At 42.6% G+C, this 23,630-nt stretch overlaps 1 protein-coding gene across 1 annotated transcript; it reads right to left on the bottom strand.

Annotated features, from left to right (window-relative positions):
• Nucleotides 1–1,893: 1,893 nt before the first annotated feature.
• Nucleotides 1,894–13,968, bottom strand: scp2b (sterol carrier protein 2b). The gene is made up of 5 exons (XM_083647633.1): nucleotides 13,854–13,968; nucleotides 12,836–12,935; nucleotides 9,635–9,764; nucleotides 5,359–5,438; nucleotides 1,894–2,996 (listed from the first exon to the last, which is right to left on the bottom strand). The coding sequence occupies exons 1-5, from the start codon at nucleotides 13,874–13,876 to the stop codon at nucleotides 2,901–2,903; spliced, it is 429 nt and encodes a 142-aa protein (XP_083503759.1). The 5' UTR covers nucleotides 13,877–13,968; the 3' UTR covers nucleotides 1,894–2,900.
• Between the last annotated feature and the right edge of the window lie 9,662 nt (nucleotides 13,969–23,630).

Below are 23,630 nucleotides of genomic sequence, written 5' to 3'. Positions count from 1 at the left end.
CCAGAGTTCCCACAGGGCAAACTGAGGAGCCCAGAGTTCCCACAGGGCAAGCTGTGGAGCCCAGAGTTCCCACAGCGCAAACTGAGGAGCCCAGAGTTCCCACAGGGCAAGCTGTGGAGCCCCAGAGTTCCCACAGGGAAAGCTGTGGAGCCCAGAGTTCCCACAGGGAAACATATTGTGCATTACATACACTTAAAACATGTGGCGCCCCCTTTAGGCCAATCTGCAATTTTTAAAATGACAAAATGGTGCAATGAGACAGATCATTTCCCTGTTTTGTGAAAATCCAATCAGGAGTGCCTGAGAACTTGAGCATGACTTACAAGAGTAAGGCCCGCCCCATTTTCATTGTAGAGGACAATGATGATTGATGTAATTACTGTGATTGAATTATTTCTTTCAGCATCTTGTCTTTCTTTTACACTCACCATGTTCTTCTTCTTTTAGGTAACTGAGAAAACAAAATGGTTGCCACACAGATTATTCTAGTTGTAACATTAATTGGAAAAAAAGAAAGATTTATGCAAATAGTTGATATATATATTTATATATATATCAGTATTGATATCATATATATCAACAACAATATATTATATAATTCTAATAATCACGTACAGAATACAGAGAGACAAAATTATTAAATTAATGAAATCTCAAATCCTAAAAGCAAGTGACCAATGAAATGCTCCATTCTGCCTGCAGAGTATAGGATCCAGGGGAGAACTGAAAGAGCCATGGCAGCACTGTAACAGAATTGATTTGGGTCAGAGCTCGTTAAGAGATTTGTGTTTTGGCCACTCTTCCATTTACAAAGGAAAAAGCTGCAGCGTGGCAGTGTGAGTGTGGAAGCAGGTCACCGCAGTGCTGGAAAGTGGAAGGTTCCTCCAAAGCGGGAACATACGCACAGGCTCAGCCAATTGGACAATGACATCAAAGCACTAACTGTGAATAGTGGGACATTATTGTGGAAGGTCAAAGTGACACAACTGACACAATCCTGAAGCCCTGTAGCCGTGAGTGCTGGGAAGGAGAAACTCTTAAAGAAGAAAGTACACTTCTTGTGGAGTTTCAAACCAAAGATCTGTCAGAAAGCGCTTTACATACCCTGAATTAAAGTTCTATTCCCTGAACATATGGCACCATTCACAATGAAAAAACACTGAAAGTCATGTTAGGACATCTGGCCAATATTACAATTTCCTCAACATGATTCATAAATTCACTATAAACATTTGATCATAAAAGTTGAGACGCCAGCAAGTTTATAGGTAGTTTTATGTGCCGTGTAATAGATAACCTGTGCTCAAGCATGAATGAGGCCACTTTCGGGAGTTTGTGGCAACTTATATTGAACTGAGATTTTTATGTATGCCTGGAAAAATATGAGAAACACAGTCATACAAAGTTACTGTCTGGTCATGTGATATTTATCTTGCCTTAGTTAGTTTTATATTCATTTTATTTCATTTTATTCCTCTTATCATTTTATCTTTTTATTTTCTTTTACCCTTTACTGTGGTTTTAATGTTTTTAGTTTTAAGTAACCATGGTTTTATGATGGTTTTGGTTTGATATGCGGTTTTGGAATTGTGCAATACTTGAAGTGCAATATTTGAATACTGAAGTGCAATACGTGGTTAGGTAGAGTTGTTAACTCGTAGCCCAGGCTGCATCATGTACTATGTTGTCCTCTTGTTTACACGCTGGTTGTCTTCAGATGTACTGTACTGTCTGTTACGTTTGTCATTGCCCTATTGCTGCTGTACAAATGCCTAAGACAAATTTCCCTATGGGACAATAAAGTTAAACTCAAACTAATACTAAGTGGTGTGTGCTAAATACAATGACTGAGGCAGAAAAAAGGGATCCAAACATAATGCCACCAAAAGTATGTTACGGAAAAAACACATTTATTTAGATTTTTTTTTTCCTAGACTAGACTCACACAATAATAATAATAGCACAAAAGAAAATGACGTTGTTCCAAACCCATCCGTTAATAAAGAGCTAGTGTGCAGTGAAAACATATTTGCACTGGCTAAAAACCGTAAGAGCCAATTTGCGAATCTGAGACAACAAGGCACTTGACTGTTGTTTCATTGTCTCCAAGATTACAGAAAATGTCTCCGCAAGAATTTGCACTCTCCACTCCTGAAATGTTACGAGGCACGATTCGCTTGTAGAAAATCTTTACTGGCAAGCAAGGACATTTAACAAATCACTTAATTAGTATCACAAAAGAGGGAGCGCCTCTCTCTACTATAGTGTATATTATCATCATGAGAATTTAGTAGAGATCATTAATCATTATCAGTCCATATATCCTCTTCTCCACAGTCATATTGGCGGGGTTGACTGATCCCCAGGATGGTGAGGCCATCTTTCACTCAACAGGAAGGAGAGTGATTCAGTCATGTGACGCGAGAGGTTGTTGTGGAGCAGACCTTAAAGGAAGGCTTTGCTTTTTTTCAACCCGCTTTGCATCTTCATAATCTCGGTAATATAAAGCACATGGACAGTGTTTACCTTGTGTTTATGTTTTCTGCATCGAGTAATCCACGTTTGACTGCCTGCAGAAACTCCGCCCCCGCCAGTCATTAACGCTCGTTAAGGCTCTCCATGCGATTCTCCGTGGATGTGCGCATAAAGAGAAAATACAACAAATGAGATGATGATGCATTTTGCATCATTCACGGAAGTGCTGGAATAAACTGCGGAGCTCTCGGTGCAGGAAAACTTGAAATCAAGGTAAATTAATTACTGACATTGTAATGATACAACGCGGGTTGAAATTCGGCAAATCCTCCCTTTAATGCTCAGCTGAAACCAGTCTGGTAGTTTTCTATTCTTAGTGGTTAGGTCTGCTGCGCTATAGAAACACTACAACTACTCAGTGCCGTCTACAGCTTAGCTTTGCCCGGCTGCAGCTGCAGGCTCTGCAGCTTCATGGCCAGTCCCATGTTCCCTGTGATCTTCAGCTTGCCCTGGAAAAATGCCTGGGAAGCAGAATGAGAGAGAACATCACACCAACAATCTTGGAATACAGTAGATATAATATTTTTGTTTTTTTTTGTTTTTTTTGTTTGGCTCCTTTGCATTCTGGGGTAAATTCAAATACCCATAGTATGCTAGACCAGGGGTTCTTTCCGAAGCCTCCCCTCGGAAAGTTTGGAAAAAGCCCCTCCCCTCCCGCCCAAAAAAGAGAGAGAGAGAGAGAGAAAGCAACAACCCAACAACTTAGTTTACTTTGCTTAGTTTCACAAAATTCCTGGACGCTATTATGTTATGTGATCCCATAGAGACACTCAACAATTGAGTCATGACATTGCAATTTGACAATGACTTTAGTTTGACATGTATACTTCAGACTACACCTACATTTTAAAAAAAATGGCTGTCTGAAGGCATTTATTTGTTTCTGACTCTGGGGAAATAGGGAAAACAGTCAAATTCTACCACTACTGTATCTCTGAACTATCTCTTTAACCAAATCACACACACAATTAATACACTATTCTATTTGATCTCCTTTTGATAACTAATATAATAACTAATGTAATGTGTTTTCAGCCTCCCCTGAAACTGTTTAGGAGTCCCCCTAGGGAGGCCCGCCTCCTATGTGTGGTGAAGTGTGTGCTGGAGGGAAGCACATTAGGCTCATTTAAAGGGTTAAAGTGAGAGATTAACTCAACCCAGGGAAAGTGGGGCAACAGCAACAAGGGCTTATGAGAGGGTAGGAAACTGTGCATGGCACACGGACACAGCCGGGATAGTGTTCGAACCATGAGAGAGTGTGTGTGTGTGTGTGTGTGTGTGTGTGTGTGTGTGTGTGTGTGTGTGGTGTGTGTGGGGGGGGCGGGGGTAAAAGAGAAATCAGATCAGCAGGGAATAATATGACCAATCTGAGGGATCTAGAATTCTCATAATAAGACTACCGTATCTTCAGAAGAAAGTGGAAGGCCTTCTACCTCCCTGACGATGTGACTAAACACTAAACAAGACTGAGATGGAAGATTTGAAAAAAAAAATCTTGCCTTTGTATTAAAAGCATTGCTCAAAAAGGAACAACCTTTCCAAATTTCTAAATAATAATGGCTCAATCATTAGAAAAACATATTGGCTGTTATTTTATTTATTTATTAATTTACAAAGTGCAGTGAATAGTTCACAGGTCACAGTAGTGCAGCATCATTCATCCAATACAACTAACCTGGAGCTAATTTCTGATTGCTTTACTAGTGCAATGTGTTAGAAAGAGTCACCCCCCCCCCCCTCATAAACACAGCTTAACAAAAAGCAAGGGGAGCTGAGATTTAAAGCTGCATGCACTAAGATTGGAATGTGGACCATGTAGACTCAACCACAACAGATGATGGACAGAATTTGCCCATCTGGCAGCCTGATGAAATAAGGACCAAATTACGTCCATATTTGATGTGATAATTATGTGGTTGATTCTACATGGTCGAGATACATTGAATTGCAGCACCGGAGAGCCCACCCCCTAGACGGGGACGGGGGGGCGTTTTACACCCACGCATGCGTGAAGTGACTGAAGTCGGTTCAGTTTTAGGCCTACGCACGCGTGAAGTCGGTATAGTTCTAGACGTACGCATGTGCGAGTTTATTCCAGGAAGGTGGGTGGCTCCCGGGGGTGGTCTCCAAGAGAAGGGGCCTCAAAGTCGGGATAGAAGCGGGCTGGTGGGTGGTTGGGGGTGAGGGGGCTGTCCTGGGTCTCTGAGGCCGACCATGGAGCTCACAGGGCGGGTAGAGGGAGGCTGGGGGTGCTGTCCTGATGCTAGGAAACCGGTTCTGGGGTGTACCTTGTAACAGTTATGGCTAATATTAGGCAATGTTAGCTTACTTGCTAACGGACAAATTGCTAGCTACCGGCTAGTAGCATGGCTAGCCGATTACCCAGCCAGATCAACCCCGCGGAATGTGATCGATGTTGGGGGGAATTGTCTGTCAACATCGGTCATGAATCATACAACACATACAAACATTCAATCATCCTAAAGACACATAGAGACACATAAGCATAGAATATCATATACACTGATTTAAATGTGTTTGAAAGTGTGTAACATTACAGGATTTTTTATAAAGTTGCGAGCCCAAAGTTGCTTACGTCTAGACGTGTAGCGACTTCGTCTAGACCTCTACCAACTTCGCGCATGCGTATGTCTAAAACGACACCACTGCCTCGCTCTCCGGCTCTGTGCAATTCGATGATATCAACATGGTCCACATTCACTCTTAGTGAAAGTAGCATTAAATGATAATGATTTATTTCACGTGTGACAGGGATACAAAAACATTAGCTCTGTGTAAAGAACACCGAGGCTGAATACTCACAGTCTGTGGGTTCATCTTGCCGGTCATCAAGGCCAACAAATCTGTATCCGACATAGCGATGGTGCAATCTGCTTTCTTATCTGAGAGGACGAGATGGGGAGGAGCCATAATGTGATTACCCAATGTTCAAAAATAGCAACATTTATATTTTCTCTCTCTCTTTTATCTCTAGTAATTGTACAATGGCTTGCAGACATATAGTGAAGACATTGGCTGAGTTTCCCAACAAAGAAGCTTCTTAAGAGTTAAGAAGCTTCTTAAGGAGTTAAGAAGCTTCTTAACTCATTGAGTGCCAAGGACGGACATGTTCGTCATTTCAAATAGTAACGTAGAGTGCCAAGGACGGACATGTTCGTCAATTGCGTTTTTTGACGGTGGGGCGTCGATCAAAGCCTTCTGCCTCTGATGTACAAATATTATAGCTATTGGATGTGTCTAACCTATTTTACAGAACCCTTAGGTGGCGACAGTGCTCTCCACATAACAGAAAGGCAAGGAAAAAACAAAGAAGAAGTCGTTATGGAAACGGAAATCGCATCGCATCCGTATGCATCGATATGCTGAAGCACGTTACTGCAGCTGTGCCTGCAGCAGCCAATCTGCTCCCACAATTGAGCCGCTCCGTGTCGGTTGCGACAGTACATCCGCACATCCACACCGTCGAGTTGTTATTATTCTCAACTGGAAGCATCGTTGCCGGTGACAAACACACGCGGAACGCTGTAAAAAAGCAGGATGTCAAGCACCCTTCACTGTGCGCACAGCAAACTCAGCAGAGAGCCACCACAGACAGGAGGAGGAGTGTGCAGTTGAGGCGAGGCGGGGCGGGGCGGGGGGGGGGGGGGGAGGGGGCACGCAGAGCAGCACACACACAACACCCAGACAGACCCAGGCAGCAGGACAGGATTGACAAACGCAAGCCAGAATATCCGATACCCACCAGCAGCAAATCAAAACCAGCAAGAAGCTGCAACCAGCAGCGCACGCAGGGGCCAGCGCTGCTGGTTGTAGCTAAAAATATTATTCTGCCAAACAAAATTCCCTGGCCTAAACTGTTTTATTGAAGGAAATTATTTTTGAGGTGTGACTACATTAGAAAAGATTAGCTTCAGAGTCAGTGATGTGCTTGAAATGATTAATTTCACAAAAGGCCAATTATCTCAGCTTCTAGAAAAAAATTGCTTTTTTTGGATGAATCAAGCTATCTTCTCCGGCTCATAACTAAAGAACGGAAAATGGGATCAATAAACTTTTTTTTGCAGATGATAGAATAGAGTCTCATCGTTCTTTGTGCGTGTTCAGTGTTTACATAGTAATATCACACAATATTCTGTGGGCCTCGAGAAATCACTGAAAACGCTCTGAAACTCTGGCACTGGGAGCGTCCGTTCTCCAAAAGTGGCTGGCACTCAATGAGTTAAGGAGTTAAGAAGGCTCCAAAGAAGTGTTTCCCAAACGCCTTCTTAACAGTCGAGAAAAATAAAAAAAATAGAAGGCTCTTAAGAAGCATCTTAACTGGAGCGGCTCACTTGATGGCACTCTGAGCCCAGCAGTGGGCCACGACTCAGTGGTTGAGAAACACTGTTAACACCTAATCATGGTCATGTTAAACTTTATTAAACATTATTTATTTCAGACATGGACTGCAGTTCAAATTGCTTTATATACACAGCATACAACAAAACAGAGAAACACTACAGAATTTAAGCGACCTTGGGTTCTGTGAAAGGTGCTATATAAATCCACAACATTATAAAAGGAATCCATTCTGATTAGAGAAATATAGCCTACGGTAAAACATTTAAAACACAAGTAACCATACATACAGGGGAGTTTTTCAAGTGTTCCCCAATTTTAAACACTAAAGGGTGCATGAAAGAAAGGAAAAAGGGAAAAACACAAGAGGAACAGTGGACACAAGTATCTCCTTTTGCCTGATGCGGCTGGATCTGCCAGTGTTTTGTCATTAAGAAGGTGTTAACTCATTGAGTGCCAGCCACTTTTGGAGAACGGACGCTCCAAGTTTCAGAGTTTCAGAGCGTTTTCAGTGATTTCTCGAGGCCCACAGAATATTGTGTGATATTACTATGTAAACACCGAACACGCACAAAGAACGAGGAGACTCTATTGTATCATCAGCAAAAAAAAGTTTATTGATACCATTTTCCGTTCTTTAGTTATGAGCCGGAGAAGATAGGTTGTTTTCAGCAAAAACAGGCGTTTCAAATTAGAAGCTGAGATATTCAGCCTTTTGTGAAATGAAGCATTTCAAGCACATTCACTGACTCTGAAGCTAATATTTTCTGACCTGAAACATCTGAACAGCACCCACACACCCCTCAACTCCAAACTCCTCCTCTGTGGGAGTGTCTCTGGTGGCTCTGCTCGCTCTGCTGGCTGCTGCGTGTGTCAGGCGAGTCTCTGCTGCCTGCTATGGGAGGCTCTGCTGCCTTACGGATCCACGTTCGGATGGCGGCCGCTCGTCGGGGGAGTCTGGATCGGGCTCGCGTTCGTCTGCGTTTCTGGGGTTTCGGTTGTGAGCTGGGATGAAGCTGCGTCCGATTATAGGCTTTCTGCTGCGCGTTTCAAAGTGCGCTGCACCCAGTCTATTTTCGGAGCGCTCAGCCTTGTGCGCCGGCTCCCAGCGCGACACTGAAAAGCCAAACCATTCTCATGAGAATGGTTTGGCTTTGGTTTTATTTTCTGGCGGCTAATCGTGTGGAGAAACTATGCAGCAGAGACAGAGGGGCTCATTTGTGGGAGCGGATTGACTGCTGTTCGCAGCTAACGTTGGCTCCAGGCAGCCAGAGCAATCTGTGCCGCTCTGGCTCATGCATCGGTTTCTCTTTCATCACGGGGCTTTTTCTGCTTTTTTTCCTCAACTTTCTCTAATCTGGAGAGCACTGTCGCCACCTAATGGGTCCATAAAATAGGTTATACACCTTCAATAGCTACAATATTTTTACAGGAGATGCACGAGGCTTTGATCCACGTCCCACCGTCAAAAAACGCAATTGACGACTTTAGTCGTCTTTGGCACTCTACGCTACTATTCGAATTGACGACTATACTCGTCCTTGGCACTCAATGAGTTAAGAAGGCTCCAGACCCTTCTTACAAAACCTTCTTAACGAAAGATCATCTTAGCGCTAAGAAGCTTTTGGGAAACGCAGCCTTCTTAACGGAGGATAATTGGAAGATAATTTTAGGCTAAGAAGCAATCGGGAAACGCGTTGGCTTCGTTGGCTTCTTACGGGAGCCTTAAGAAGGGTCAAAGAAGCTTCTTAGCGCTAAGAAGCTTTTGGGAAACGCATGCCTTCGTAAAGAAGCAATTGGGAAACGCGTTTGCTTCTTAAGGGGGCCTTAAGAAGGGTTGAATTAGCTTCTTAGCGCAAAGAAGCTTTTGGGAAACCCAGCCAATGTCAAGAGTTAGAAATTCATTTCATATATATATATATATATATATATATATATATATATATATATATATATATATATATATATATATATATATATATATATGAGCACCCAAGGCAAACAAATACAGTTCAGATGGGAAACTGCTCACAACCTGCAGATAGCCCTTTAACTTGAAGTTGCATTTCCACACAGTTGCAGAATACATGTTATTACACTTGTCTTGATGAATACTCGAATGGCTAAAAGCTACAGTGCAGCCTCCAAACACCTCTCTCTTCATTAGAAACACCTCAGAACCAATCCCGGTATCTTGTTTCTACCCGGCTGGTGTGTTAGAAGCATGTCCAACCTAACGCTAGTCAACAAACGTAACATTAGCTTGACTTGTTTCCAGGTGTGTGAACTGCAAAGCCCCGGCAAGAAGGAACAGTAACATCAGAGATGAATGAGGACAACAACGTCAACATGAATATTCCAAAAGAAGTCCCATTCACCTTGTCTCACCATCACTGGAAATGTTCAGTTTAACGTGAATGATACCATGGTCTGCGTGAATACTTTTCTCTGATTGGCCGGCAGGTGTGCGACTCGAGTTTAATCATTGTAGATCAATATTTTGTGCATAAAATATTTGTTTCTTTAGCAAAATTGCCATGTGATAAAAAGTGGGATAACGTACAGCGAGCCAGTCATGATTGGAAAATAATTCCCTTCAAGCTGATTCAGAGCCTGTGATCAGTGATCACCCTGTCTGTCTGAGGTTATTTTCCAATCATACATGATCTCTTACATCGTTTCATCTAGAGATAACAGGAAAATGTGTGATATGGTTTTGCAGCACCATGTGTTGTCTCACCTGAGTCATTGTGAACACAGCCCTTGCCGTTCTTCACGTCCACAAACCAAATTCCCTCCTGGCCGTTTGGTCCTTCCTTCACTTTGAAGGCGAAGACTCCCCCAATCTTTTTCACAAACTGCTCCCCCTCCTGTTAGTGCACAAAAACAAACGCGTGTTTATCCAAACCTATTACTTCTGAACTACCACATGTACATAAAGAGCAGGAACGTGTGAATTGGGACTGTTTTATTCATTTTGTGCAGAAAATGGAATTTTGCCGCCATTATGCAATAGCAAGCATTATTCATCAGGGTGTTCTGAAGTGTGTTTCTATACATTTCATGTTTAATTTATATCAATATAACTTCTTCAATGTATTTCAGAATTCATTTTCACAACCATACCACTGTTCTCACAAGGTGATATATATGCTTCTATTTCCTTGGAAATAAAAAGCATTGAAAATCCATTGCAAGAGATAAATGGTCTGTTCAGGCTAAGTGAGCATTATTGGAGATACTCATAATGCCAAGAATGTCATCTTGTAGAGGGAATATTTCTATATTATAGAACGTCGTCTAAACCTACATAGCGCGGGATAAACAAGGTGAGGAATTCATTGGTTTGGAATAACACACTAAATCTGCTTGAACATGTTGGGAGCCTAATAGGAAACAGACAATTCCACTTGAGTGGAGGAAGTCAAGTCAAAAGTAGCACACGCTGGAAAGCTTTAAATCTTTGTGTCTGATCATTTGCCTACTTGTACTAAGATCTTCCACCGTTGCAATTTTCTCCGTGATGATCAGCTTGTGATCTGGTACGATTGAGGTCATAAAAGGCAGCAGCTGCTGATAAACGGAGTTGCTGAGTTTTTGAGTTAACTTTTTTTTCTGATTTCCCCCCCATTTTCTGCCCAATTGTACTTGCCCAATTTCCCCCCTGCTGCCTCGGTCGCTGCTTCACCCTCTGCCGATCTGGGGAGAGCTGTAGACTAGCACCATGCTTCCTCCGACACATGCGCATTTGCCAGCCGCTTCTTTTCACCTGACAGCGGGGAGCTTCACCGGCAGCACGTAGCATGTGGGAGGATCACGCTATAACCCACCAGTTCCCTTCCACCTCAAACAGGCGCCATGACCGACCAGAGGAGGGGCTAGTGCAGTGACCAGGACACATACCCCTAATCCGGCTTCGCACCCGGATGCCCGACCAAGCCGGAGGTAACACGGGGGCACGAACCTGCGACCCTCATGTTGGTAGGCAGGGAATCTACTGCTACACTACCCGGACGCAGAGTGAACCATTTGTTTTTGACATGTGTCACCGTTTACAGCGTTTTTAATGTACTGCCTATGTCTGTATGTACTGCAGCATTTTTAGTCTTCTACTCCAAGACAAATTTCTCCCATGGGCGACAAATAAAGTGAACCTTGAACCTTGTTTGATTGAATCAAACAAATAAGATCAATTTATTTTGTGACGAAATAGTCATCACTAAGCTTTAAGATAACACTCACACTCCAGGGGCCAGTTGCACCAACAGGGCTTAAGACTGGGTATAAGCTAAGTCTGTCATAACTTTACGACCTAACAGCTACGCCGGTTGCACCAAGAGGGCTTATTTTCACTAAGCCCAGGCGTAACTCTTACGCCTGGTCAGGAGGAGGCGTAAAGTGCCTGTGCCTGTAAGAGATCTCCGTGGTAGTCTATCAGCGGAGACCTGCTGTGATTGAGTCCTCACGGTCCTCATTGTCGTCAAGTCGCCTTCGAAGCATGAAATGCGATTATAACGAACTAGTTGTGTGGCTTAGCCTTCCCAAATGTTGAGGGTCGTTTTTTAGAATTTAATACATAGACTTGGGAACGTTACATTCAATTTCATTCAGACTGCCTGGCACTCAATCGCCACCATTTTCCCGCGGAGCTTCCACAGGAGGAGGGAGGGTGGGAGGAGGGAGGGTGTAGTGACGCACATACAGTAGTGGCCATAGAGAGCGTAGTGGCACAGTGACGCTCCAAGCAGGTCGCGAGGCACATTTTTGGGCCAATCAGGGGGCATTCCCCGGCAATCACATGGACGCGCATTGCTACGACCGGCGTAGTTAAGACCAGACGTAAGCCCTGTTGGTGCAACAGGCGTAAATCCACTCTAAAGACTGGTCTTAACTAAGACCGACGTAGGAGTTACGACCAGGCATAGTTAAGACCAGTTGGTGCAACCGGCCCCTGGTGTTGTGTGTTATATTGTATTGTATTATAAAGTGTGTAATATACAGATTGTATTTGTGTATTGTAGTGCTTATATTTTGTACTCTATTGAGTACAAACAGCACAATTACAGTTACTACATTTCAAGATATAACTCACAAGCCTAATTCTGGGGAGATTTAGGCAACCTAAAAATATGGTCATTCTGTCCTTTCATTGTCTCTTACGAAAATGCTGATACAATTCACTCATATCCGTACAGGATCTCCTTTTACCATTTACCAGTTATTTCCATTGCTCATTTTAAAATGTTATGTACTGGGCTTTTAGTGCTCAATTTTGTATTGTATTGTACAGCAAGGCTCCTCTCACCTGGCAGTGACTGGACCATGAGGGTTGACCTCGGAAAGGCAGTTTTTGGCTGTGGCTAAGGAGGAAGCATAGGAGTTGGGGGCCGAGCAACACCTAGGGCTTCAGCAGGGGGTGGCAGCGAGAGATCCCTGCCATTGCTCCGTCACCATGAGATGTACTGGGGTTAAAGGAGCGAAATATCCATGATTGGTGGTCCCCAGCTGATGACCCGCATAGGCCCTCAGAGGTGTTCATAGGAGCACACCAGCACAAAAGGCACTGGTGGAGGTGCGTCAGGCAGCAATGCCCGGCAGGTACACCATCAACCTGTATCATGATAATGATGTGATTTCAGTGTATTGTCTTTCACAGTATTGTCTTTTACTCTGTATGTCTGTCCTAATAGGTTTGTTGTTGACTGATGGTGACAGTTGTCTTGTTGTTTTGGTAACTAATGTTTAACCTTGATTGTTTTGTATTGACATTTTAAAATGGCCCGCAGGAAGACTAGTCTGTCACTTGTGCGTCGACTAATAAACAATAAACAATATTTCAAGTACACTCAGCAATCAGTGACTGACCCAATTGTGGAACAACATCACTGGTGGGGGGAGAACATGTTAACTACTTGCTTGTATTTTGTAAGCGTGCAATCACCTCCTGAAGCTTCTTGCTTATTTCCTGGAACACAGCATGTGCCTTGAATCCCTCCAGTCCAACACCAGCAGCACTGGTGTTAATTGCTTGAATCCTCCGCCTGTTGAGGACAAGAGCAAAGTGTGTGACAGAGAAATGAGGTCCACACTACGCATGCAACAATTCTAGATTTTGATGGTACGAATATATTTTGAGAAAAAATCAGCTTCATGCCATGTTGATTATTATGCATTCATTTATTTCACAACACTATGGACAATTCACGCCGATGCTCTTATGTGTTTACAATGCATTCACACTACTGTTAGTAGATTGGTTAACTGTTTTCCATACACGCTAGGGCAGGGGTTCCCAACCAACGTCGCAAAAATATAGGGACCCACGACATTCAAATTCCGGTACACCATCGATAATATCATCAGTGACATCGTCAGTGATGTCACATAGTATGCTTCTTTTTCCTCACATAATTCTGACTTTAATCTGAGAATTCTGACTTTAATCTCAGAATTCTGACTTTATTCTCAGAATCCTGATTTAAAGTTATAATCTCAAAGATTTTCATCTAAACTTTTTTTTAAGAGTCACTCACAATGTCGATTGAGGCTATGGTCCATTGATGGAAGCCTTTGCAGTATATAGTGACATTATGTGATGCATGTTTGGATGTCACCTGCAATTACCACTCATCGCCATAGGTGTCACCCAAGAGAACAAAGCTGAAATCTTACAGATTGTCACTACTGGCTGTTGATAGCTGGGTGTATATTGCACAGCAGGATGAATGGCCAACATGCCACCAGCTGTATGCACCTTTTCCAGACAGTTGAGAGGAACTCGGCACTGTACAACAACCCCTGAGCACTCAAGGCAAAACAAGCTAACCAACCAACCACCCAAAGCTAGCACCAGCACAGCCAAGGCAGAGAGGGTGACCTCGATTCAGTATTCATTATCAAGTAACGTTAGCCATCCAAAATGGCGAAATTAAACTACATATAGCGTTGAGTAACCTCACCTTGCTGTCTGTAATTCAGGCATTTTGATTGTAACGTTAGGCAGATTGACAAACACTGCCTCAAAAGACCGGCGATGTGGTCGCGGCTGTTTGCTAACGACACTTCCTTGTTTCTTTCGAGGAAGACATCGCTCCTCTCCTCCTGTCCTGATCAGACTCGATGTGTCGATAACAGATAGTATCGATCACAATTTTCCCTGGAATAACCAAAAGTAAATTTAGAAAGGTCCAAATACTTGGGTCTATGATGCCATTTCAACTGCAGTTTATTTAAAGTGGTAATACAATTACTAATAAGAGGCCTAATGGCTTATAAGGTATTATAGCCATAAGATAATTTGAGGTTAAGAAACAAGCACAAAATACTTTGCATTCCATATATATGAGGCTGAATCTGAATGTTTGATTTTGTGAATGATTTTGTCATATGTTGGGAGTTTGTTTTTCTTGGCCAATTGATTATCTCATCTTGATTCATGTGATTATATGGAGCAATATTGCATATAGGCTAATAGAAACAGATAAAAAAAAAACAGGAGAGCAGGTAGTGTTTTGATGGGTATAGTGATGCATGGATGGCCAGATATTGGGATGAGCATCATATAATCAGAAGCCAGATAACAGACAATACATGTGTAGAATAGTGTGTTTATATGCAGAGGGCAGGTTGACAAATGACACGGCATTTAATGTATACAGCAGTCTTACGAGTAGAGGCAAGCAGCAGAAAATCTCATCAGTCTAATGGAGGCAGTGAACTGTCACCCTCTTAACTGCCAGCTTGTGTTGCATTTGTAGAGCAGGGAGGCTGTGGCCGGAGCTGCTGTGGCTGGTGGCAGAGGTTAGTGGGTGGGGGAGGGTTTAAGGCCAAGCGTCAAAACTCAAGCTGCCTTGATTAATCTCTCACGCAACAGAAATGATAGGCTGAATGCTTGCCAAGCCACAGGGAGCCAGCCAATGTTGTGCTGTTATGAATCTGTTGCTTTTCCTGTAGTAGAGGTGTGGGGTTAGCAGAGACCACACAGCTTGAACAAGGGCCACAACATCCACCGGTCAGGAACATACTGCTCTCTGCTGGCCAGGCCTGTAATAGCAAAATTGAAAATGGAAAAACCTGCCATGCCCAGGGGGACCCTGCATCGGACCATCAGCCAAATAGAGAATACTGAAAAAGTACATGCTGCATTTTTCTACATAATGCACAAATATGTTGGTAATTGTTGTGGTTTGAGGTTGAAACATTTAAATTAACTTTTTTTGATAGGTCGTTAGGTCATATGTTAATATTCAAGATTATTTCATAGCCATAGTAAGTAAACATGTTACAAATGAGGATTTTGTCTTTGTGCAGCATGCAGTGCAGCGATCACAGCAATACAAAACATGGAGCGGACAGAAAGACAATCTTCAAATTATACATTTTAATTATAAAGTGCAAAGTAACTGATGTAAAATACTTGAATAAAGATTCTCGACTGAATAGATTTTATAGCTTGCAAGCGGAGGAATAAGGGTGGTACAATGTTTCTTCAACTGGCCGAGACAGAGGCCAGGGAGGGCTTAATATACAGTCAATAGAGAGGGGCTGTTATCCTAGTACTGCTGAATAAGGAAGGACATCAATGACAGATAAATACACGATCCTGTATGATATTCTTAACAGTACAATACAGATAAAGAAATGCACTTACGTTGTGTTCTAAGGAGTAGCAGTCTCATTGCAGGGAAAAACATGGGTCACAGGGTATCATCCTGGTATGTCTATGACAGGAGTGTCCAAACTTTTTAGCATGTTCCCAATCTTGAAAACATACACGCATACATAAATACTCAAATCCCCCCTCCACCACAGATAGCAATTAAATGTCTTCTCTCCTGTGTGGACTATCATGTGTCTCTTCAAGTCTCCTTTTTGGCCAAAACCTTTACCACAGACTGAGCAAATATAATTGTTCTCTCCTGGCTGTGTGGATTATCATGTGTCCCTTCAAGACATCTTTACGCCCAAAACCTTTACCACAGACTGAGCAATTAAATTTTTTCTCACCTGTGTGGCCTATCAGGTGTCTTTTCAAGGTTGCTTGAAGACCAAAACTTTTACCACAGATTGAGCAATTAAATTGTTTCTCACCTGTGTGGACTACCATGTGTCTTTTCAAGTTTGCTTTAAGACCAAAATGTTTATTACAAACTGAGCAACTAAAATGATTCTTCTCAATAACTTCACTGTTTCTTTGTGAGTCTAAACCTGACTGACGTTCACTAGTTTCCATCCATTCTTCATCACCGTCTTCAGTCACACGTTCAGAAATGTCTGAAGCCTTGTTATCACTAGCTGGTTGTAAACTACTCGCTGGGTCGAAGTTCCTGGCTGGTTCTGATACTCCACAGTCCTGTCCACCAGCTTCTGTTGTCATCTGTTGAGCTGAGCAGCTGGCTAGAGGCTCTGCCTCTCTGTTCTCCTCAGTTTGGCTTTTGTGATGCTGTGAGGACTGAGGTTTCTCTTCCTCATCTTCACTCTTCACAGGGACAACAGTGAACTTGGTGTTATCAGCCTCCCCCAGCCCTTGAAGCTGCTCTCCCTCCTGACTGGTCCAGAGTTCCTCCTGTCCCTCCTTAATGTGTGGGGGTTCTGGATCCTCCTGAAGCTGCTCTACGTCCTGACTGGTCCAGAGTTCCTCTTGAATGTGTGGGGGCTCTGGGTCCTCCTGAAGCTGCTCTCCCTCCTGACTGGTCCAGAGTTCCTCCTGTTCCTCTTTAACGTGTGGGGCCTCTGTGTCCTCCTGGTCCAGACTAGGGTTCCACTCCTGCTGCTCAATGGGAACCTCTTCGTTAATAACAAACAGCTGCTGGAGGACGTCTGGAGGCAAGGCTTCTCTGTGTACCCGCACAGCGTCCAGCAGTTTTCCTTGTCGGTCGATCTCCTGTTTTGAACGAGCAGCTTCCTCTTCGTAGTCTGCTATCGTTCTTTCAAACAGTCCAAATATGTCTTCAAACGCTACAGTTAGTCGCTGCTTCACAACCGCTCTCAGCTTCTGGACTTTAGACATTTTCATTCTCACACAGCGGCAGGAACGTTTCCTTCTGAACTATTTACTGATGAACGTTACCATTCAAAGCTCCAATAGCTTCTCAGCTAAGCTAACGTTAGCTTCACAGCTAAACCATTCACCTGAGTACCACAAGAGAGGAGCTTCTTCTTCCCCTCAGAGTTAAACGGAGCCCCGGTTCCAGTTTATGTTCGTGATAATATCATCCGCACATACGACGAGTCTTGTTTTCTTAAGTACCGAGGATATAAGACGCTACTGATACGCCTTTAACGTTGCTATTGTCCCAATGGCGAATCGCAACCATATAGTAAGTCGATGGTTCATACCGCTGAGCCTCTTCTTTGCGTTTTATAGCGGATTGCAGCACAACTTTTAAGGTACATACCGCCACCTACTGTACCGGAGTGTGTAAAATCATAGTTTTCACATAATCGTGATGCTCGTGAACAGTTTGAAACAGAGTTTATTTGGCTCTCAGCTATTGTATTAGTTGGCAAATGTTGTTAAAACCGTCTATATTCCTTATTTTTCTTCATCATCCTCATCTTTCTTCTTCTTCGGTTTTTAATGGCGGTTGGCAATGTGTAAGGATGGCGAGTGGGTCCCAGAAAAAAAAACAAGGCTGAGGCAGGCTTCAGAGTTCAACCACAGGAGTTTTAATGGAGAAAGGTGTTTTTTAGGGTTGAGAAGTTGCATAAATACTAACAAGTGATACAAAAGATAACTCAAATAAATAAAACAGAACCAGGAACCTAACCAGCATAGGCTAAACCCATGGATAACTTTGGTCCTATCTTGTCAGGCCAGCAGTCCTGGTGCATCACCTGTGGAATAAGGCAGTCTCCCCTGTCGAATAAGGCAGTCTCTAGCACCCATGGGAGCTAGGGTATATATATGCTAAGCCCCTCCCGCAAGCACAAATCAACAAGTACAAAATCAATTAGTAATTGGCTTTCAAAACAATACATCAAGGGTTCAATTCTACACAATATCTCTTACATTGGCATCACTGCATAACTGGATGACACATCTTAATATATTGTAATGTATACATACATACATATACAATATATATAATGTATATTGTAAACACTAGTATTCTAAGCCACTCAACAAAATATAGAGATATTTAAGGAATCAATTCATCCTAACACACCAGGGTCCAATGAAGAGGACTACCAGGTGCAGGAGAGAAGACAACTCAACAATTACAACATCTAAGTGCAGAAGAAATCTATCAAACAAATTAAAAAATTAAAAGTAGGTCATAACATTTGGCATCTAGCTATAGGTCATGTGGGCATCCCTATGACACAATCCAATCACAAAAAGGCAGCTAACTTCCACACCACAAAACGTATACATGTCATGTTATACACTAGCTGTTATCCACAGACAACTTGACTGAGCAGACTGAGGGTTCAGCAACTTGCTCAAGGACACTCCGTCAGAGCCTGTGACCTTTCTGTAATAATGCAACAGTGTCCAAAGCCACCAGGCTGTCTCTCTGCATACACATATGCCCATGTTGTTCACATTTATCTGTCCCATCTGCGATAGAGTACCACAGGAATGAGTCCGGAAGTAGCATGTTGGAACACCAGGGGGAAAGGCTATGGGGTTTCAATCAACAACTATTTTGATAATCGATTAATCGTTTCGAGTTAAAAAAAAAAAAAAAAAAAATCAAGCTTCTTAAATGTGAATATTTCCTGGTTTCTCTGTACTCTATGACAGTAAACAAAATATCTCTGGGTTGTGGACAAAACAAGACAGAGGACGTCCTCTTGGGCTTTGGGAAACACTGATCGACATTTTTTCACCCTTTTCTGACATTTTATAGACCCAACAACTAATCGAGAAAAGAATCAACAGATTAATCGATAATGTAAATAATCGTTAGGTGCAGCACTAACCACGTTTATGACTTTTAAAACGTAAATGTGTTTTTTTAACACGAATTTCAGTTTCAAAAGTCATAAATGTGGTCACCGTTTGTGAAAACTGACCTGCTGAACACAAATGACCACTCACATAAACTGTTGTTAACCACAGAGCTGTTTTCATGCATTTAAGCGAAATCCCCATTCTAAAACCCCATAGCCTTTTCCCCTGATGATCCAACATGTTCAGGACTTCCGCCTTGCGACTACAAAAATACGTAATCTCTGAGGTACTCTATTGTCACTTTGTCTATTTTATCAGCTGTTCATATGAACTTTGATTGTATGTTTGGTCATGCTTGCCCATTTCCTTTTCATATTTACCCTCTTTATTGTCTTTATTTAGCAAGCCAGTTGTCATTACAGGAAGTGATTTGCAGAACTGCATGAACTGTATAAACAGCGGTGCCTCAGGAGGTCCCTGAAGATCATCAAAGACACAAACCACCCCCACAACAGCCTGTTCTCCCTGTTACCCTCAGGGAGAAGATACAGGGTTCCAAAGGCACGCACAAATCGCTTGAGGAACAGTTTCTTCCCGCAGGCCACGAGACTCCTTAACATACACAAATAGTGTAGTAGCCGTACTGTACCGCACTGTAGCTGCTACCATAACGTATGTCTAATGTTTAATTGTATGTTTAATAAGGAATATGCTATTTGCACCTGTATGTCAAATACGCCGAATTTAAAACGCCGAGTTTAATTGTATGTTTAATAAGGAATATGCTATTTGCACCTGTATGTCAAATACGCCGAATTTAAAATGTTTAAGCACGTCTAAAGTATGCACATGACATGTGCACCTGTGCAGTGAATATGCCACTGTCTCTGACTTGTCTTATCACTATACTGCCTTATTGCTTGTTGTGTCTCTTGTTGTTTTTGCACTCATATGCCCTGTCACATTTGTACTATGTTGTAAACGGAGTCCTCAGCACAAGAATTTCACACGTGATACCATGGAGTGACAATAAAAATCTTGAATCTTGAATTACGACAGCCTGGCATGACTAAAGCGAGATGAGATGACAAAATCCAGGTAGCTCATGAGCAAGTACAATAACTTGCTTGTAGGTTTAGTTAGATGAGAGCAGATGGTCACCCTCATGACGTGGGGTGGAGCGGAGCTCAACGGAAAATGCTCCCTTTTGTTTCAGAGCCCATGTGAGTCAATCTAGCTCCGGTCCACGTCTTGTGATGGCGTCTTGTGTGAGACACTAAATATGATGGGATTTTTTCATTTCAGACTTTGGTTGACATGAGTGATTGTGTAGAAGACACACCAGATTATGTTGAAAATCAAGCATGTTTCAAGGAGTATAATCAAATTCAAGCATATTCCTAACCTTGAAAACATGTTTAAAATCAAGAATTTTCCAAACTTTCAAGACTTTGTACGAACCCTGTATGTATACAGTATATCCACAGTAGGCTACTTACTCGCATACATAACCACTCAAATCCCTCCTCCTCCACCACAGATAGCATTTAAATGTTTACTCTCCCGTGTGGAGCATCATGTGTCTCTTCAAGTGTCCTTTATGACCAAAACCTTTACCACAGAATAAGCAAATAAATTGTTTCTCTCCTGTGTGGACTATCATGTGTCCCTTCAATACATCTTTACGTCCAAAACCTTTACCACAAACTGAGCAATGAAATTTTTTCTCGCCTGTGTGGATTATCATGTGTCTCTTCAAATCTCCTTGTTGACCAAAACCTTTACCACAGACTGAGCAATTATATTTTCTCTCACATGATGTGTGGCATATCCTGTGTTTTTTCAACGTTGATTTAAGACCAAAACCTTTGCCACATGCTGAGCAGTAAAATTGTTTCTCTCCTGTGTGGTGTCCTTTCAAATTTACTTCATGGCTGTTTCTTTGTGAGTCTAAACGTGACCGAGGTTCACTAGTTTCCATCCATTCTTCATCACTGTCTTCAGTCTCAGGTTCAGAAGAGTATGAAGTCTTGTTATCAATACCTGGTTGTAAACTACTCGCTGGATCTAAGTTCCTGGCTAGTTCTGATATTCTACAGTCCTCTCCACCAGCTTCTATTTTCATTTGTTCGGTTGAGCAGCTGGCTAGAGGCTCTGCCTCTCTCTTCTCCTCAGGTTGGCTTTGATGAAGCTGTGTGGACTGAGTTTTATCTTCCACATAATCACTCACAGGGAGAGCAGTGAATGGGAACTTGGTGGTGATATGGGCCTCCCCCAGCCATTGAAGCTGCGCTCCCTCCTGAGTGATCCAGAGTTCCTCCTCTTCCACTTTAATTTGTGGGGGCTCTGGGTCCTCCTGGTACAGACTGGGGCTCCAGCTCCACTCCTGCTGCTCAGCCGGAACCTGTTCTTTAAAGACAAACAGCTGCTGGAGGTTTGGAGGCAAGGCTTCTCTGTGTAACCGCACAGCATCCAGCAGTTTTCGTTGTTGGTCGATCTCCTCTTTTTTAAGAGCAGCTTCTTCCTCGTACTCTGCTATCGTTCTGTCAAACAGCCCAAATATGTCTTCAACGGCCGCAGTTAGGCGCTGCTTCACCACAGCTCTCAGCTTCTGGACTTTAGACAGTTTCATTTTCACACAGTGACAGGAACGTTTCCTCCAGAACTAATAATACCGACAAACGTTACCATTCAAAGCTCCACAGCTAAGCTAACGTTAGCTTCGCAGCTAAACCATTCACCTGAGTCCCATAAGAGAGGAGCTTCTTCTTCCCCTCAGAGTTAAACGGAGCCCCGGTTCCAGTTTATGTTCGTGATATGTCTATGGATAATATTCGCACTTACGAGTCTTGTGTTTCTACAGTACCGAGGCTATAAGACGCTACTGCTACTCCTCTCAAGAACGTTATAGGCCTATTCTTCTCTAATTTAATGGCGGATCGCAACCGTGTATAGGGTGCATACCGCCACCTACTGTACCGGAGTGTGTAATATCACGGTGTTTCGCGAGAGTCGGGAACGGTTTCTGAGCTTATTTCCTGTCAGCTATCAGCTAGCAAACACTGCATCGGGAAGTAAGCTAGAGGCAATTTAGACCCCCCCCCCCCCCCCCCCCCCCACGCAATTTAGAATGTTTTTATGTTGTCAGACTCAAGTTATTAAAACAGTCCATATTTCTTCTTCCTGTTTTTAATGGCGGTTGGCATCCAACATGTTGTATTACCGCCAACTACTGGACTAAAACTGAATTAACCTGAACTCCACTTAACTAATACATCAAATAGTTTCCCACCCATGTCAGGTCTACTTTTCAAATGTTTGAGGGAGCTTAAAAGCATCTCTCAACAGCTTCTGTACACCTTCTCCAGAAACCCCAACAACACACAGAAATCTCCCTGCTGCATCCACAATTATGTCCATTTGTTTTTCAGACTTCTTTTCTACTCAGTTAGTAAAATAGCCAAAAAAAGGCCCAAAACTTCACCTGACCCTTACTGAAACAAAACCCTTCGTGCTTCCTGACTGATTTGACCTCTTTAATTTATTGTCTCACTTCCACACGCTTACGCCTCTTCTTAGATCTCTCCCTCCCCGACGTGAGAGATAATTTGCAAAATACATCAGCATTCTATTTCTGTGAAGTTCTGCTTTGAGTTTTGTTGTTGGTATTTTTGGTGCTTGTAAATATAATAGAGTATAAACTTATAAAATGTACACAGAGTGACAATAAACAATCTTGAATTTCCACTTTTCCCCCTTTATTTATAACATAACAGTCAAACTAATAATTAAACTTTTTTACATCCAACTCCAGTAAAAATTGAAACTCAGTCAAGTCAAGTCCAGGTTTCTTCCGTCAATAATTCAGCCCTGTTAATGGGGACTGTCAATCATGACCAGATCTTTCTCACTAGAAAACAATCTGAATCTGCCACGAAAATGGAAATTGGTGCATCTCTAGTGGTAACTGCCTGGTAACAGCGACAGCCCGTTCACATTCTCAGTGTGTTCAGTCACATTTAATGTTTTTGTTATATAAGCCTAACCCAAACCCTAACTTTAACCAAGTTGTCTTAGTTGCCTAATCTTAACCAAGTTGTCTTAGTTGCCAAAACTTAACCAAAGCGGCAACACTTTGAAATTAACTGGCGTGACGTTTTTCAAATTAACATAGAAGGAACGTAACTGGCGTCACAACAAAATTATGAAAAAAGGGCACCCTGTGGATTATGAACTGACACCAGGGGTCCTGACAAATAGCCAACACATAGGAATGGGAATGAGAATGGGTTGAATATCCTCACATTACTGCGCATAAAAATTGATCAATTTGGTCAGCTGTTTGCGAACGTTCTTGCCGTCTTTTGCCATTTCAGTTTCTCTTCTTGCAAAGTGACTAAACCGGACTTTGCAATACCACGAGGCGGCCATTTTAACCAGTACATGAATATGGTTCACTTCAACACATGTGTCAAACATATGGCTGTGGAGATCTGGGAAAAGATTTTTCTCGCCACAATCTTCCAAAACCTGAGTGACAATGGTTGATGTGATTCCACGTCCACTTGGAAGCTGTCCTCCATTTGTTTTGATCCTCCTCTGAATGCATTTCTCTGTGGTCTGACACACAGACACCATGCCTGCTGATGCTTTCTGGAGACCACCTCCATCTTTCAGATGAATGAAAGTATGTGCAGCCACGGCGCCATCAGTTGTTAATGCCTGAGAGCAAGGCAAGCAGGTGATGTTCTCTTTCATCTTCTTCACCACAAATCCTGCCATGTAGCTGATCACAGCCTCTTGGTATTCAGAGAGGCTGCATACATCTGGGAGGTCA

This window comes from Poromitra crassiceps (genome assembly GCF_964638095.1).
Source record: "Poromitra crassiceps genome assembly, chromosome: 12".
NCBI lineage: Eukaryota > Metazoa > Chordata > Actinopteri > Beryciformes > Melamphaidae > Poromitra > Poromitra crassiceps.
This window is presented reverse-complemented; position numbering and strand designations above follow the sequence as displayed.

Excerpts from the sequence above, each read along its gene's own strand:
- scp2b (XM_083647633.1), bottom strand. The coding sequence starts at position 13,876 with ATGCCTGAATTACAGACAGCAAG. Across the intron at positions 12,936-13,853 it reads CCTGAATTACAGACAGCAAG|GCGGAGGATTCAAGCAATTA; the intron begins GTGAGGTTACTC and ends TGTCCTCAACAG. Across the intron at positions 9,765-12,835 it reads TAAGCAAGAAGCTTCAGGAG|GAGGGGGAGCAGTTTGTGAA; the intron begins GTGATTGCACGC and ends GTGCACTAACAG.